The following is an 18,575-nucleotide window of genomic DNA, read 5'->3' as shown; positions in this document are numbered from 1 at the left end:
TCGTTTTATGACAGTGCGATGGGCCTCTCTGTTAGTCGAATGGACAAAAAGATTTTCCAGAGAGAATTACTCAGTGCAATTTGAGCTTTGGTACAATAGATTATGGCTCTGGCTCATTAACATAGTTCAGGTTCATCTCGTTGTACTGCTCTATCATGCTCTTGTCCTAAGAGGCTAAGATTAGTTTTTATTCTATTTTTTCTCTCTCTTATAAACATTTATTTTGATACAAACAGGGCTCAAAGCCTGAGTATAAAGGAAAAGTTTACGAAGGTCAGAATGGACATATCCTTCCACGGAAGTTGCTGAAAATTACTAGGAGCTAAACTACTTTATTACTATTAGTTTTGGTACAAACAATTTTGTTTGATCCTTTTATTTTCTCCCTGCCATAAAAGTTCTAGGTCAGATTGCAACAGTCAATACCTAACAACTGGAACCTATTTTATTACCGTAAAAGAATATTAAAATATGTCGAGCCTCCAGTGCAACGAAAGGCATGCAAAACAAACGATGCATGCAGGAAAGCAAATGGGGCCCATACTCTTAGACATCATCATGTATCGGAATAGCACACCATACACGTTAGACAACAGCATGAATCACAATGGAACCAGTAACGAGCATCAGAATACGAAGAACCCATACATTATTGCTACAGAAATCAGCAGAGAGACCCCACAAGACACTTGGGGCATAAGAAAACATAGCAGACTCCAGAAGAGCATCTTGCTGACTTAGAGAATTGGTTCCAGTGAAAAACCACAAAGGCACAATATAGGGTTCCATATTCAGGTCAGAAGACGCTGCAATAGAGTACTCTAGGCTGCAACCAAATACAAACCCCAGCTAGCTTGCTTAGATCACACACTCAGAGTTCAGAAATGAGGATAGAGCATCAATAAAGAGTCCGGTTAAAGAAGCGCTGGGGCACAGTCCAAGGGGAAGGGGTTGCCAAGACTACTGTCCGTGAAGTAATGGGGATGCGCAGTGTCCATCACCACCAACTGCATCTCCTCCGATGGCTTCCAGTGGCGCTTCCTTTGATTGATGAACCAGTTGTTTATTTGCTTCTGGTCCAGTCCTGTCGATTGTGCCAGTGCCAGCTTCTGCGACTCCTGGGAAACCAGTGCAGAAACCAAAGCATCACCCCGTAGTCAGCCAACCTAGCCAATATTCTTATGGATATATATATATATATATATATATATATATATATATATATATATATATATATATATATATATATATATATATATATATATATATATATATATATATATATTGATTGCATAAGTGTTGCTCTGATGATCACTCGCATGGCATATATGATCCATAAACTTGACATACCGAAGGATATGGCCACTTGTAATGCCTGTTCCACCAGTCAAGCAGCTGTTGCCGGGCCTCTTTGGGCAGCTTCCCTTTCTTCCTCTTCTTTAAAAATTCCTGCTTAAGGCCGCCAAGATAGCCACTGTATTTCCTAAGGAGTTGACCTTTTAGCTCCCTGTCCTCAGCTTGGGGATCCACATAATTCTCACATGCATCAAACTCTTCCTCGGATGATCCATTCCTTTCTAAATGCTCCCCATATACTTGTGATACAGAATCCAAAAAACATATCAAAATGAAAGGAAATGGACCATGGATAATTTAAAAACTGGCAAAAACAGAACACAACTACAAGGGAAATTCTCCTGCGTTAGAAGCAAATTAGGCACTAGAACAGATTAGAGACTGGAAACAGTTTCCTTCAGATATCTCCTTCATCACTACTTTATCTAAAATAAATTACTTTTATTCATTTATCTGTTCGCCTTTTTGAGACTTGACTGTGCTTTTATATTAGTATCATGAAATCTAAATTCTACATAACTGGTCTGTATGGTGGTTGTTGAGCATCCCTTGCATGCATACCTACATTTGGAGTTGAATTTTTGGACATTATATAGCAAAAGTTGCTTGAAAATGAACACAATAAACATCAGAAATTCTTAAATTTCAGCAATATATGTTAGATATGAATCATATGATCAACAAGCCATGCAAGACGTGTGTAAACACTGAAGTATGATTTGCGAATGAGAGGCAAAAGTTTCAAATGTTTGAAAAAATAAACTACTTTACATTCTGGAATAGAAATTACAAGGTGACTGCAACAGAGGCTTGCCAACAATCAGAAACATGATGTTCCATGTCACAGATTACAGAAAGAAAACCGTGCACAGAAACAGGTGCAGAAAACTGGGGAAATTTGCTATGTCAATATCCCGTAAACAAGTTTTTATGGAAGAAGCAGCATAAGAATTTCAATTTTTTTTCCAAAATTGAGGTCCTCATAAACTATAAGTTACGAAGGTGAAATGTGCAAAAGAATCTACTATAATGAAAATGGAGGAATCTTTTGGATATTGTTAATAGGATTTAAACAAGAGTCAGTGCAAATGTAACGCATTGATGGAACTGACATTATAAAATACCAATATAAAATAAATCCTACTGTGAAGGCAGTTCCTGCAAGCAGTTCCTTTTGGTTATATGTTCATGCATAACCAATAGGACAAATATATAAAGCTACAAGCAAAACATAAACAGATGGTAGAAAAACAAAATATAATGTTTTCCACGAAAACAAGAAAATCAACATTTCTTGAACAATATAATTTCTATAATCATATACATACTGGAATACTTCTACATAATTTTACACCATTTAATCAGAAATCAAATAAATTTTGCTGTTTCGTTAACCTTAGAATTTAGAAAATGCTAAAAATATATTGTAACATCTAGTATTTGGACTTAGAAAATAATCAATAGCAAATTGTAAAACATAAGCTAGATCATGGACCATACTAAGGTGCTAATTGTTGGCACTTAATTAAAACCTAATGATAAATTACAGTGCATACAATTAACCACTGATGAACATTAATCTCAAGGTGTTCTTTGGTTTGTTTTCTTCCTTCAGACTAATCAAAGTTGGTTGGAGCACTCCCTCCTCGGCAGAGAGGTTGCAAGTTAGAATGATGGCACACTTCCACCATGTTCTTGAAAAAAAAAGAACAATATTAGCATGTAGCTGTCGATGCAACAGTGACTTGGAAAGTCATCTATTTATGCAATGGATTTAGAAGACAGGTATAGGCCATACAAAAAAGTGTCAAAGCAATGTGTACGAAACTGTGAAATTGAGAATTAGAAAGAGGTGGAAATGTGTGGGCAACACACTTGATTTAGTTATGAATGAGTCCAATATGGACTTCCATTATTCCGTACCAGAGAAGATCAATCCCCGCAACTTTACGAACTCTGCAAAGTCTTGACAGCAAATTTTCGTAGACATGGAGCACACAGCAATAACAACCTTGCACCATGCGAAGTGACAAACGTGATATCAAAGTAAATAATCTGTGAAGGCAAGTGCAGCAACTTAAAAAGTATCCTATGCACTTTGAGTCTGATGATGGACATCCAAATTTGAGGGTGATAACATCAAAGCTTTTTTTAATCATCATGTGCCATGTGAAGAGCTAGGTGGAGAGGGAACAACCAAAGAGGTTGTGGTTATTGGTCCTCAGATGTCGATCTGGGGGTTGAAATTGCAGTCAAATGAGTTCATCGTCTGGATGAACACCATGGAGCATGCATTCTATTATAAGGAGGTGCCAGACCACCGCAAGGTGAAGATTGTTGACATCAAGTTGAAGAAGCACACCTCAGCTTGATGCAAGCAACTAAAGCTTAAGTGAGAGTCAACAAGCAACCCAAAATCACTTCCCTGAAGATGAAGGTGCTTCACAAGAAATTCTTGCATTGGACAACCTTCAAGATGCTTTGATGAAAATCTACGACTTCCATGAAGAAGCTCAAACCACTGAGAGTACTCGAAAGAATTTGATATCCTTAGCATCATGCATGGTGATGTGGTCAATCCCGAAGAACAAATAACCACCCATTATTCTGGGCGGTATAAAGAACAAAGCTTCATTGGTTTTACAATGGCATCTAAAAATTAGCCCTCAAGATGGAGCATCAGTTAGAAGAAATTTTGAAGGTCAGTTAAAGCTAAAAATGATGGATCCTACCAGAAGTGCTAATCATGAAGGCGAAACATTAGCATCACCAACCCAACACTCTAAATCCAACAGATCGGCAACATACTACAAGAAAATGGTCAATCAGCAACAAAATATTTTGCTATGAAAAGATAACAAAATAAAATGTTCATCATGAAATATCATTGAAGTAGTATTTTTGGCAACAAAATAATTTTGTTGCTCATTTTTATTACCAAATTTGTAGCACCAAATACTTCCACTCCATCCTTTGGTGGTAATTTTATTGGCAATAATTTATAATATGTTTGCAATAAAAAATTATGGCTGTGAATGCCTTGACTTTTAGTGGTGATATTTTTTTTTTATCATGAATTAATTATTAATGTTGATGATAATATTGGAATCATTTCCAAATATACAATTGTGGATACAAGAAATTAAAAAAATATTAGCAATTTTTTGTGACAAATTCATAGCTAATGTTTTTTTATATACGGCAACAAAATTATATGCTGCAGACGGATCTCTATTGTTTGGCGAGGATAATATTTCATCATTGAAGATTTATTTATTAACGGCGTGTATAGTTTTGTCGCATAATGTAGGCAATCTATCAACGAAATAGTATTTCATCATGCATTTTTCAGTATATAAATTTACAACAAAAATTATTTTCATTGCTAATTATCTAATTAACTATTAACAATGATAATATTTCGTAATTAAACATACCTTTATTAGTAACATATATGTTTTTGTCATTACAATACTATATATTTAACAATAAATTAGATATTATCATCTATACATCATTCTATAACTTTTATGCTGAAATAGTTTTCATTACAAATTATTCGTATAATTTAGTGATGACAATGTTTCATTGTTAAATATATATTTATTGGTAACATATAAAGTTTTGTTGCAGAATATTGACTATTTAACGACAAATGGAAAGTTGACATTTATATATCGTTGTATGACTATAGTTTACAATAAAACCAATTTATGAATAATATATTTTTAAAAACTTAAGAAAAAATATATAATATTTTATAAATATGTTGAACTTATTTTAAATACTTTAAACAAAATATTATAAAAATAAAATAAGGTTACGAAGCCTTTATTTTTTTATTAAAAAGCATTAAATTTTTAATAAAAATAATTAAATATTAAAATATGAAATACCATAATATATTTTAAGTGATCAAATTTTATAATGTGAATAATTTTCAATATGTATAAAAAACTGTAATTTCTTATTACAAACAAAAGTTGTCATAGTGGCTGAGTAGCAGGTAACAAGCCAAGAGGTCTAGGGTTTGATTCTTTGTATAGAAATATACATTCATAAGAAATTATTCCCCATATTTAAAATGGTAAGCATATATCCAGATCCATTTCTGATCAAATTTAGCAAAAGATTTATATTTGAATCCGATTGGATACGGAATATAGAAATGGATTCGGTTGGATAATATACAAAAATATTTCATCTCTAATATTTGATTTTGAGTGACGAAATAGTATCGTCACTAATAGCCAACTTTTTGTGATGAAGAAAATTTCATCACCAAAATATTTTATGATGAAAATGCTTGACATGAAAAAATTACTTCCATAGCAAAAAATAATACACGTGATCCTTAGATCTGACTTTTTGCGATATAATAGATGTTTAGGCCACGTCATTTACTCACTTTTAGTGGCGAATTCTTTTTTACCATGAATTATGTATGTGTTAACGACAACATTCATTTCGTCACAAAATGTTGAATATTTTATGACAAATTACTATTTTCATCATAGATGACTTTTAGCGATGGGCATTAGCTACAAACCTAAATTTTGCTGCCAAATATTTCCAGCGACGAAATTTGTTTTGTTTTTTTAGCAACGAATATTTTTTGTGACCAAATGTATAAATTCTTCTAGTGTATCATCGAGTAAGCCGATTGAGTGCTTCGAATGTCATGCATTTGGACATCAAGGTGGCCAACAGAAGATCTATTAACCTTGTAGGAGCCATTGGTAAAGATCTATGAAAGGAGGAACAACTAGCTTACATACCTTTCAACAATATTGTTGACATAGGGGAAGACAAGATCACTACAACGATCGTGATGAACCCCACTTCATATAGTGAATCATGAGCACCATTTGTATTCAAGAACAAGATTTGAATCTAAAGAACATGCAAGTGAACTTTAAAAAAGGAACAAATGAGGAGTATGACTGATGTGATAGCTGCCATTTCTATATGTTTGTTGATGAACACTTCGATGGGCCTAAGAAGGATGAAGGTTCTTCGGAGCAAGACCAAGAAAGAGTGCTCCAAAATAAAAGATCAAACACTCTATCCCTTGTACCAAAACAACTATGGGATGATTGTTGCATATCTTTCATGTCAGATATTCCACGAACTCAATAAAATATGGATTGGCATATCCCTAGTGCAAGATGGCACAAAGCTTGATGAGAATCATAAGTTGCCCAACAAAGTAGCACACAAGTTGAAGCTCGCTGAGAAAGTGCCTATTAAATCAAGCTACCAATAGACATGGGAGCTTCAACATTGGTCGCTTTCAAAGCCTTGCCTTTGCACGACTGCCATAGAGAAATGAATGAGAACATGCAGATTTGAGGTCGAGTCTCCTCCAATAGAGGAAGACTGGTGATGGACAAATCTAGAAGGAATGCAGTCCCTTGCCAAACTCCCAATTGAGAGTTCCCCCATGGCCATTTTTCATTTGAGGTCAAGTCTCCTCTAACTAAGGGAGACTGAGGATAGACAAAATCCAGAAGGATTGCGAACCCTTGTCAAGGAGTTCTATGGTGACCTTTTTTCACTCTGAGTGGTATAAACTTCCATAATTCCACCTAGTTCAATATTAAGGTTGCAAAAGGGTTAGGTCAACTTGTGATCCTACCTGAACCAAACTCGATTAAACTCAGTCAGATCAGTTGTTGGAAGACTCGTGGGTCGGGTTGGGGCCAACAATTGGTCCTGTTTTGAAAACTAGGCTGAGTATGGGTTCTGTAATTTCTGACTCAACCTGACCGTACACACGGCCCATATGTCATCTAGGTTTAACTTGTGCCAATGAAAAATATACCCAACCTAACTCCAACCCAATTCAACTTAACCCGAAAACTTGAATCATCTAACACCACTCTTTCCTTCTTCCCGAACATCTATCCTAGTTCATTGAATGAACCTCACATAAAATAATCCCTCTCTATTCATCCCAACCTCCCTCTCTCTTCCCAACCACTCTCAATTATATTTAAACATTGGTTGCATGTTAATTATTCATTTTTCAAAATAGTGGTCTCGAAAGTTACATATTAAGAATGTTCATTTTCTTTCATCAATTAAAAGTTTTGAATGAAAATTCATATCTGTGGGGCATTCACCTTTAGTTTTATTCAAAAATTTAGTGATTTTATATTTGATTATCAATTATATTTTTATTTAGAAAATGGCAACCAACAAGAATGACCCATAATCCAGACCCAATTTGATTCGAATGGCCCACCCAGTCTAAAGTTTCTTTCATGGAACCCACATGAGACCACTCGGCATAATCAGCTAATTTATTAGGTTTGGATCCAAAATCAAAACTCAAAAATGTGATCAAGTCAGGATAGGGTCAAGCATGCCCTAGACCAACCCAACTCATTTGCAACCCTACTCAAAACTTTCTTATCCCAATAGACGCAATCTCATCCTTGCCAACCCAACTTGCCTCATCCTTATCATAGTGGTACATATCAAAACCTCCCATGTTATATCAAATACCTCGAAGCCTTTCATATAAGCACTTGGGTCATGCTCAGCACCACTTTATCCCCATAACATGCTATTATTTAATTCCTTAAGCTACCCAATCTTATTGTTATCCACAAAAACCTAGCATCTCAAGGATCAAGATGCGACCAATCCCTCAGAAAGGTTGTTTTAATTTGTTAAACAAAGGCTTGGATTATTAGAAAACAATTCAAAGGCCATTAGGATAAAGATAGTTTTATTTTGCATCTCTTCTTTTCCATAAAAGCCACTCCAGAGAGAATGTTGAGATAGCCAGTAGTTTGAGTTCATTTTCTTTAGTTAAGAAGAAGGGTGGAGCCCCTTAGTTATTTAATTTAGTTATTTCTTGTGTTCTTTTCATCTCTTTGTTTTCTAGTTATTTTGCTAAGCTCATCTTGGGATTTTCACTAACAACTAGAGAACTTGGTGGGCATAGAAGGAACATCAAAGAGATTTTGTTTAAAGCATAACACTCATTGCCATGCACAACAGACAATATATACCAGAATGAAGGATAAATGAATAGATGTGAAATCCTATGAGGGCATGTCTTAGTCCCACATCGGTTGTGTGCTAGCGAAATCTTGGGTACTTGTACATGACCAAAGAATCCAAATATATCTTCTGACTAGTCTTTCTATAGGAGATCGAACAAACCTAGCCCGGGACCCATGTGGACTAGAGGATATCGCAACATGGGCCTTTTTGAGGCTAACAACGAGCCAATCGTGTTGATTGTGATTGAATTCGATTAGATTTGGACTCTTAGTTAGGTGAAGGTGCTAGGGCTTAACCGAAGCAAGTATGTAAGAGCCCATACGAATGTATGCTTTGTCCCAATTGATTGTGTGCAAGAGAGATCTTAGGTACCTGTGCAGGACAGAACCAAAACAATACCCTCCGGCAAATCATTTTGGGTGATATCTTGGATCGTTACAATAGATATCATAGAATCAGAAATTAACTAGAAAACAAAGAGATGGGTGATTTAATTTTTTATTTTAACTCCTTACATTATAATGGGTTTAACAAGCAACATCTAATAATTTATTAAATCAAAAAAAAAAGCTGCAAAAGTAACTGCAAGATGAAATGCAAATCTAATAGATCCATTATTTTTGATGACCTGCTTAACCTTGATTCTAGTAGATAATTTAAACTACCGATGTTTTTTTTTCTCTGAGAATTACCAATCAATTAATTCTGAATATTTAAGAACATTGTCATATTTCATACCCTTGTTCAAATGTTTCTGATCAATTTTAATGTCATAGGCTCAGCTTATATATTGGTCAATGACATAAATGTTGCAGTCGCAAAATTAATTATATGCCCAGAATACTGGTCGCCGAAGATAATAGTACAAGTGAACAGAAATATACATGAGAATAGAATAATGATAATAAGGAGGAGAGGACTGATATAATAATTTTATTTTAAGAATTAAATAAGATGACTACGATTTGTATTTTATAATCATGAATAACTATGTAAGTATATGATATTTACACATGTGAGTATATGCATGTGTGGAAAATATACCGGCCCAAAAAATATACTAAGGGCCTCTTCGTATACTTGAACTAGAAGTGGTGTCTGTTGAAATCCTGCAACTTGGCCTTTCTGATGTCTGGTTACATATAGAACTTGCAGGGCCATGTAACTGCAATCTCACAAAAGGGCTATGTTGCAGTCTTTGAATAGTAAGCTTAATTTTTGTGTCTAATGTAATCTGGAAGTTTAGTTTTGGGATGCAGTATCATTCTAATAGTTGCACTAAATGTAGTAGTTTCATGGAGTCTTTTTTCAAAGGCATGGAGTTGGAGTCAAACCTGGGTGACTTGCTTGACCCCTTGTAAATGGTTCTGAGTTCACTTCTAGATAGAGAACAGTCTAGAAAAGTGCCTCAGTCATTATATATGCACATGGAGATCATTTTTCATGTAGGAATGCATAATTGGACCAATGAAGAGAATTATTTGGAGTCTTCTTCCACCTCTATCCTCCTCCATTCTTCTCCATTCTTAGAGCTAGAGAGAGCTTGCATGCCCATCATATTTCCACAATTGAACAGCAGCCACTGACCATATGGCCAAATAGGCAGCAGGACAACTTAGTACAATTGGCTGAAGATGCGGAAGGAGATTTGAACCTCATTTCTGTTCATTACTGTTATAAAACAAGTCTCTTAATGTTATAAGCAGGATTTCTACATGTTCTGCAATTAAGACCACAACTAACCAAACAAACATGTAAATGAAAATACATTAATTAAACCCATATGTGAGGCCCTAGATTATGCAGCAAATGCATGATATTTTCTTAACATCGTTCAAGATGAAAAGTTTGCACTTTTTGTCCACTAGGTAAAATCCTGAAATTAGCAGCTATATCTGGATTTAAGGCCTTAATTTCCAAAGAGTTAATTGTTTTGTGGACTTTATTAATTTATTACTTTAAGATTAGAGAAGATTTTACAGTTTGAAGTTTGGAGCCTATACCTGAACTAACAACAGAAATAATAATGGATACTTATCTAACTGCCTGCATAGAAAGATAATAGAAATCCTGGTTATTTATATTGATCAATAAGATAAAGTTAGCTGCTGCATCATCCTTAAAAACCAACACATGGAAGTTTGTTTCTCTTTTGAAAAAAAGAAGAGATTGGTGAGATCGAGCTTGGTAGGAGAAATTCCTTGAGCAGATTTTTGTGTTAAAGGGAAGAATATTACAAAAAGAAAAAGCATCTTCCTAGTTGCTGATTTTCTGCACATATTTGTAAGTTATATTTTTAGTTTTTCATGGTTGAAATGAAGAGTTCTATAAAGTGGATTTGAGCCTATCTGGTGTCCCATTGTTCGCCTCAATTTTCTATTGTTATTTGATGTCATTTGCATATTATTAGCATCCATTTTGCTCCAACAGGGTACATTGTTGTAGCCCTATCTCAATATCCCAAACAAACTTGAGATCAATTTGTTAATAAGAAAAGGCATTACATGAACATCTTGATGTCGTATGAAGAATGATAACAAAAAAGAGAGATTCGATGAGGGGTAGTAATGATGGTTCAAATTATCATGTAAATGAATTATTATCTTTATTTATGCACAATAGTGAGACATATGATATTCTCCATCTATGCAAAAGGTTTCACAAGAGTCACATGTGAACATAACCCCCATGCACAACCATATAGGCCAACAGACTTCATTTTGACCAGCATAGCACCTTGGCTACCTAGGTGCAACCTAGATGATAAAATCACTCAACTTTAACCATGTAGCTACTAGTTAGACACCCAGAGAAGTGAAAAAGGAAAAGGAAAAGCATCTCTCTTTCCTTTAGCAGGCTTCGCTGTTAATCACTCCCCTCTAGATTGCAGGGAGGGAAAATAACAAAAAGAAAATCTTGAAATGATGTTGAGAGAACTTCAACTTTCCAAGACAAAATAAAACCCTCGCAGCAAAGCAGTCACTCTCTATTGCTATCAACCTTGAGAATGCTTGGCCAGCAAGTGAAGACAACACATCGTCAACGAGAAAAAACTACTCCAAACCATGACTATGTAGGCCTCTAGGAGGGGAATGCTAAGGTAGGTTAAAACGCGCAGCTATCCGTATTATTCCACGAGCTGACAAACCATTTCAATATGGTGCCAATCCCATAGATTAAACCTAGCCAGCTCCCAGATTTCATGGACCACATTCAGCTGGGGGAAAGATTATAATAATTTAAAAAAACCAGGCAAGAAGAGACCAATTAGGCCAGGCGTCAACCACCAGATACTTCCGAGGATCCGTAAGATTTTGGAACAAGCCCCGGTAAATGAGAAGATTATAAAAAAGAAGCACACGTTCTCATGCATCTCTGTAAATTAATATGTTATCCGTCTCTCAAACATAGAAGAGTGGAGATAGATCAAACAACACATGTATAAATAAGAGAGAGAGGGGCAGAGGCAGAATACCTCGAGGAGGAGGGGGAGGAGAGAGGGAGAGGGACTCAAACTGGGCATCAATGCGAGAGAGGAAGAGCATCGCTTCCTTGAAGGGCTTGGAGAGCTCCTGCTCGTACTTGGTCAACATCTCACAGTAGGCCTCCATGAACTGGTCCAACGCCGGATCCTCTCCACCACTCCCTCCACCCCCGGCCGCCGCCCCCGCCGACGAAGCCTGCCCCATCACCAGCGACGACGCGCACGCCTCCTCCAGCCTCGCCACCACCTCCGGCGGCGCCCCAACCTGCCGATATCGTACGCAAAGCTTAGTTTGTGTCCATTTTTCTTGTTAACATATGTATGCTTGTGCATACCTTCTGGCAGCTAACGTAGGCGGAGAGGAGGCGAGGGTACTGAGGATGAGCCATGATCTTGGCCTTGATGACACTGTTATCATAGTCCTCGCCGCCGGCGTTGCTCGCCGAGGGAGGGAGGAAGAGAGCGTTATTAGAAATGTGTGGAGTCGGCGGCAGAATGGACCGGGAGGCCATGAGAGGCATGATCATGAGCGGCGAGAGGCCGCCGCTGCCCTCGCCGAAACCGCCCATCAGGCACGAGCCATCTTCGCACCCGCCGCTCCCGCTCCGGCCTTCCATCTCTCTCACTCACTACTCTATGCCCTGCTTCTCTCTATGTGTGCGATATGATGAGAGGAGAGAGAGAGAGAGAGAGAGAGAGAGAGAGAGATGGGGGGAGAGAACAAGGGTGGGAAAGAGAGAATCAACAGGGAGTTCACATATTATGCTTTTATGATGATGATGATAATTATTTCTTCCTTTGTCTCGTAACTAAATGGGTGCCGTGGCTTTTTCAGTTCCAGGTTTGGGGTATTGCCTTTTTCTCTCCGCTCCCGGATTTTTTGCTGGTCGATACTGTGGCTATTTCTGCCACTACTGTTTGCCAAGCCAGCCGTTTTACAGAGAAAATCCTATGTTGCAGTCATCAATTACCAATGGGCCTCTTTCTCTGTTCGCCAAGCCGTTTTACACCTATGGCTGCAGTCCTCAATTATTAACGGGCCTCTTTCTCTGTCTCCCTCCCGTGTGCTGCATGGGCTAGCATTTTGGGAGGGCAAAGGTTAGGTTAGTATCTAATTTTCCAAGAAGAAGAGAGAGAGAGAGAGAGGGGGGGCACGGGACGAGAAGGATCCGTGGCCGCAAGTCCTGCTGCAAGCTTTCCTTCCCAACGTAACCAAAATAAAATGAAAGGGAGAGACCAAGGAAGATAAAGAAACCTCCCGCCTCCTCGTTTCCTGCGCTGCCGCTGCCGCTGCGACTAGGGTTGCGGTGTCGGAACTACAGTGGGCGTCAACAAGATAGGGGGATGAGTAAAGCGAGACTAAAAAAAGTGACATAAAAATAAATATTCACCGCGCGGCAATCCACGAGGTGGGAGAGAATATATGAGCCTTGAATGCGACGGATCGCACCTCTCAGTGCGCCCTAGACCCCCCCCCCCCCCCCCCCCCCCTCTTCCTCATAGGCGATGAGGTGGTCGATTCCCCTGCCCCGCCATTTTCCCATCTCTCACACCCTCTCCTCGATTTTATCAGCAACACACCACGCTACTCTCAGGGCAACGCTTCCAATCAATCCTCTCTCTATCTCTCTCCTATTATTGCAGTGGTGGTGCGATGTAATACATGAGTACTGTGGTGGTGAATTTTGTTTAATTATAACTTATAAAATAAATTTTAAAGTGCAAAAAGAGTTCTACTGATTACGGTCAGAAAAGCTGGCGAAAGTTCAGTGGGGATAGTGCGAGTGTCTCTATCTGTCCCTATACGCCTCTCCCTCTCCCACCTCTTTCGCTTCCCAGCCTTCACCATCCCTCCTCTCTGTCTCTCTCCCCCCGCACTCTCAAACGGAGGATGAGATAAAACTGCGCAGAGCTCCTCCCGCAGCTCACAGCAAAATGGAGCCTAGAAAACTAGAGAGGGACCTGAGTCACGTCGTATCACCCTAACGATTCTCCTCCGTGATGTGCCGGTTGTGCGGCGTCTTTTTCTTGATGTCCATTGCACCATTTGCTTCTAAGCTGATGGGATTTTCGGTATGGGAAATGGGTAGCGTCGGTGGTCGCCACTCCAGTCAAATTTGACGTACATTGTGGGTTTTTTCCCAGGAGTTTAAACCTTCAAATCAAATAATTAGTAAATATTTTTTTAGGATATAATGATTATTCATCAACTCTCAATTTAGAAAAAATAAAACTTTTCAGATACTGGCCAAGTCAGCTACAAACTCTTGACCGCATGACTAGCTAACATGAGAGTGATGAAGTTATTCAGATGGATACTGCCCTAGGTTTGTCGACAACAGCTATCAAATATGAAATTGTTAAAGATTGTGAATTAGAATCACCTCAGGTTTGACACCAGAAGATGAGATTTTTATTGTGTTTTTTCCCGGAAAAAAAAAAAAGAAGAAAAGGAAGAAGTCCACCAGGCACCCAGCCAATCACCAAACAATACCTAGCATAATTCTTGTTGTGAGATGGTTGTCTTAAGGCAAGTGTACTTTATGGAAATCATCCAATCTTGTTTTACATGTATCCTTTGCAATGCATATTTCAATAGTGAGATCATTATATTTAGAGGTTGCTTGGTTGCTTGTAATTAAATAATCAAGTAGGCTACAAATGAGTTGCCTATAGAGTCTTGCAACTGTCAGAATACATGCTGCTCATTTGCAAGGTTTTCGTACAAACATTAGACTAGTTGCAAACCCTTTTGCAATCAAAGTGGATCGTGAAAAAAATTTACAATTTGAGGTCATCGGTGGAGTGATATTAAATGCCATCAACATAAATAAATAACCCACCAAAATTTACAATTTGAGGTCATCGGTGGAGTGATATTTATGTTGAGAGCAGTTTGAGTAGCTAACCCACCAAAAAATAAATAAATTCCATCAACATAAATTAAATGCCGTACAGGAAGCTTAACCCGTGCATGGTACAAAATCGATATTAATGAATGGTAACATTGGCTGCGTGGTAGTGATATTGTATGCTGTTTACTTGCATAGGTTAAAAATTACTAAAATATATCAATTTTAATTTTTACATATTTTTCAATATTAATCCTCTAGCATCTCAATTGATATAATTTAGTATATATACCAGCCCATATGATAATAAAATATCAACACCGATTTTCTAATATGTTATTTTAGTTATTAAAAAATATTTTAAATATTGAATATTCATGTCAATATCTTAAAAGAGAAGTTAATTTTGAATTTATTATAATCATCAACGAATCAAAATGTTTAAGATAACAAAATTCGATCCATCCACAGTCCAGATGTTACCCTGTAGTGTTAGGTGCTAGGCAGGATCTTGCAAAATGCCCTTCCAGCGACTAGTAGCTAGCAACAGTTAGAAAGTTATGTCAAAAAAAAAAAAAAAATTAGACTTTGCCCCCTCTCAACATTCAATTTGGCAAAGCCACCCCTTCAACATAAATATTCAAATTAGCCTTTCGTTGGTTCCTACTTAAGCTAATGCCATCCTTCCATCCACATCCAAGTGCTGCTAGTATAAGCCAGCATGTGATTGTCGCGTGCCTATAATAATAGGATTCTCTTCCAAAATTATCCTTATTGGTGTGATGGCTTAGGATGGTAAGGTGTTTGGTGTCAATTTACTTAGATCATGTAATTATCACGTGATCTTCTTCCCCCCCTCCTTTTTTTTTTTTTTTTTTGGTGAACCGGCATCATACTTGCACATAGATATCTTCTTCCCCATTTTAAGTGGGCTTATGTCGAATAAAAAACGCACCAATGTAGAATAAGGCTGAGAGAGAGAGAAGAAGAGAGGTAATATCGAAGCAAGCTAGAGCTCCGATGTCTCCTCCAGTATTTCTTTCAACAACATCATTTGTTTTCACCAGTATGAAAAAGGATCGATCACCTTTACAGACATCTTGGAATCTTTCTTCAATTCCAGGCTTAGAGTGATTTTATACTTACTATTGTTTGAGACCATGATCCCATGAATACTGAAAGCTTCGAGCATTCCTCAGAGAGCATCGGAAGTGAGAGATTGAAACTCTCATGAAGTTGCCATGAGATCATTAGTTATTCCATCTTCGGGATTGCTTTTGTGGATCCCATATTCAAGTATATGCTTGCTCACTACCAGAAAACACGCGTATAGTGACGGAAAATTCGTGACGGACCGTTATCAGTCACTATTTGTGACTGATTAGTGACCGACAGAAATTTTGTCACCGTGGTATAAAATTAGTGACCGATTAGTGACAGACCGGTCACAGAATGCGCGGGTAGGATGGGCGCCAAAACTTAGTGACCATCATAGTGACGGGGTATCTGTCAGCAATATGATAACCAAAATTGCAACCAGACAGTGACAAATTCAGGCGTCACAAATATCGTAACCCAAGTATTTATAAATTTTTAAATCTAAATTTTAAAAAAAAAGATAAAAGGAGGAAAATCCAAAATGAAACTAAGTGTGCCCGCCATCCCGCCCAAATTTCTTCGATAACCCAAATTCCAATCGCTCTCCAGAAAACTCAAATTCCTTCTTCTCATTTTCAAATCTCATGGTGTCGGCCATGACTCATTTGCACCCCTATTGCAACTTTCCTGCAATGGGATTGGATTTTGGAAGAAGGTATGGAATTTTTTTATCATGCTTTATAGTTCAAAAATATTTTTTCCTTCGTCCAATCAGCCTTATAGATAAAAAATAGTTTGATATGAAATTTGGCTTGCAAACCGACTTAGCCCAATCAGCCTTGTAGATAAAAAATAGTTTAATATGAAATTTGGCTTGCAGACCGACTTAGTGGAGTCCCGAGTTAGGGATTTGGCATCGCGGCTTCCCATCTCCTCTCCTCTCCTCCGCCTCCGGCCTCTCCTTTTCGGCTCCCCCTTGCCGACCATTTTTGCCTCCCCTCCAGCTTCCCATCTCCTCTCCTCTCCTCCACCTCCGGCCTCTCCTCTCCTCCACCTCTGGCCTCTCCCTCTCCTCTCTGGCTACATCACGCCTTCCGATCACGGTTACATCACCTCGTCGACGCCCCCCTCCTTCTTGCTCGTCGGCTAGGGTTTTCAGAACCCACAACTGGGCTTCCCGGAGGTAAACCCTAACTTATCGAGGATTTCATTATCTCTTTGCTCGGAGCCTGTGTTTATCTCCTTCTCACCCGAGACCAAACTTGTGGCTACATCACCCCGTCGGCGCCCCCCTCTTTCTTGCTCGTCGGCTAGGGTTTTCAGAACCCTAAACTGGTTCTTCCCGGAGGTAAACCCTAACCCCATTTTCTTTTACCCCATGATAACAAAGTAAAAGAAACGAAGGTGTTCATCTCCGCCTGTGTTTGCATCTCTTTGTGTTCATCTTCATCTAGTCATTATCAGGCATAGCAACTGACATAGTTCATCTTAAGAATGCAAAGGTGTTCATCTCCGCATGTGGATCCGTCGGCGCTCCCCTCCCATTTTAATATGCTGGGATTATTCTTGATGTAACTCGAGTTGTATTGCAAGCGTTATTGTTCAATCTTAAACCCATTTGTTAAGCTCTGTTATTATTGTTAATCTCTGTTTAAGCTCTGTTATTGTTCAATCATGGTCTGTTTAAACTTTGTTTGCAACTCGCTTGAATCAGTAGATTATTATAGACCCATTTGCAGACCAACTTGCTTGCAACTCGAGTGGAGAGACTTGTCTAAAATAAGCTCTGTTTAAAAAATCTTAAACCCATTTGCCAGCTCTGTTATAATTTCATATGAAAATAAGCTCATGGATTTTAGTGATTTGATGGTTTCTTCTGTCAGCTCTGTTGTAATCTTAAAATAAGCTCATCGATTTTAAACCTTTGACGTCTAAAATAAACCCATTTGCTAGCTCTGTTGTAATCTTAAAATAAGCTCTATTGAAAAATAAGCTGTTGTAATTTTGAGGGTTGATAGGTTGGGGCTCTGTAAAGTTCATGGATTTTAATTTCTTCGTCATGTTATTCATTACTACAATCATTGTTCATCTGCAAGGAAAAATGGAAAGTGGTGGAAAGTGGTGTTGCTTCATGGTTGTGACTTATTTCCAGTGTGCAATCAAGAAGCTGGTCAAAAGGCTTGCTAAGAAGTACCATGCTTTCCTAGCATCAGAGGCGATCATGTATATTGACATTTGTTCTATGTGAAGCAGATAGTATTCCATATGTAAATTTGGATGATTTGACTTGTATTTCTTGTCTTTGTAAAGATTAAATGCTTTTTGAATATTGCTGGTATTAGATGAATGAACAGATAACTTGTAAAGATTAATTTCTTATGTTCAGCTTTTTATAAAGATTGAATGCTTTTTTAATGTCAATGATGCTGGGACAAGATTAAATGACTTATTTTTGTCATGCTTATGATAACTTCTCATTTTCATAAATATCATACCAGTTTTTGTTTCTTTTACATTTTTTATGATCTTGCCTTTCGTGTTTTTAATGGTCCAGTTTTTCTTATGTTGTTTTCTTTTTTAATCATCTCTCTAATATTTTCTAGGCTTTCTTATGTTGTTTTATTTTTTTGATTTTTAGAGGAACTATGTCAGTTGATCGTAATTGGATGTACCACCGACTTAGTGAAATGGTTATATAAGAGCTGAGTTCTGTGATGGAGTTAAAGGGTTCCTTGAGTTTGCATTTACTCAGTTAGAGTATTGTAGTG

At 37.7% G+C, this 18,575-nt stretch overlaps 1 protein-coding gene across 1 annotated transcript; it reads right to left on the bottom strand.

Moving 5' to 3' along the window:
* Positions 1–600: 600 nt before the first annotated feature.
* On the bottom strand, positions 601–13,310 carry LOC103700078 (homeobox protein knotted-1-like LET6). The gene is made up of 4 exons (XM_039131360.1): positions 12,193–13,310; positions 11,849–12,122; positions 1,351–1,595; positions 601–1,118 (listed from the first exon to the last, which is right to left on the bottom strand). The coding sequence occupies exons 1-4, from the start codon at positions 12,472–12,474 to the stop codon at positions 915–917; spliced, it is 1,005 nt and encodes a 334-aa protein (XP_038987288.1). The 5' UTR covers positions 12,475–13,310; the 3' UTR covers positions 601–914.
* Between the last annotated feature and the right edge of the window lie 5,265 nt (positions 13,311–18,575).

This window comes from Phoenix dactylifera, chromosome 11 (assembly GCF_009389715.1).
Source record: "Phoenix dactylifera cultivar Barhee BC4 chromosome 11, palm_55x_up_171113_PBpolish2nd_filt_p, whole genome shotgun sequence".
Classification (NCBI taxonomy): Eukaryota; Viridiplantae; Streptophyta; class Magnoliopsida; order Arecales; family Arecaceae; genus Phoenix; species Phoenix dactylifera.
The sequence above is the reverse complement of the archived record's forward strand: the minus strand, read 5'-3'. Positions and strand labels throughout refer to the sequence as shown.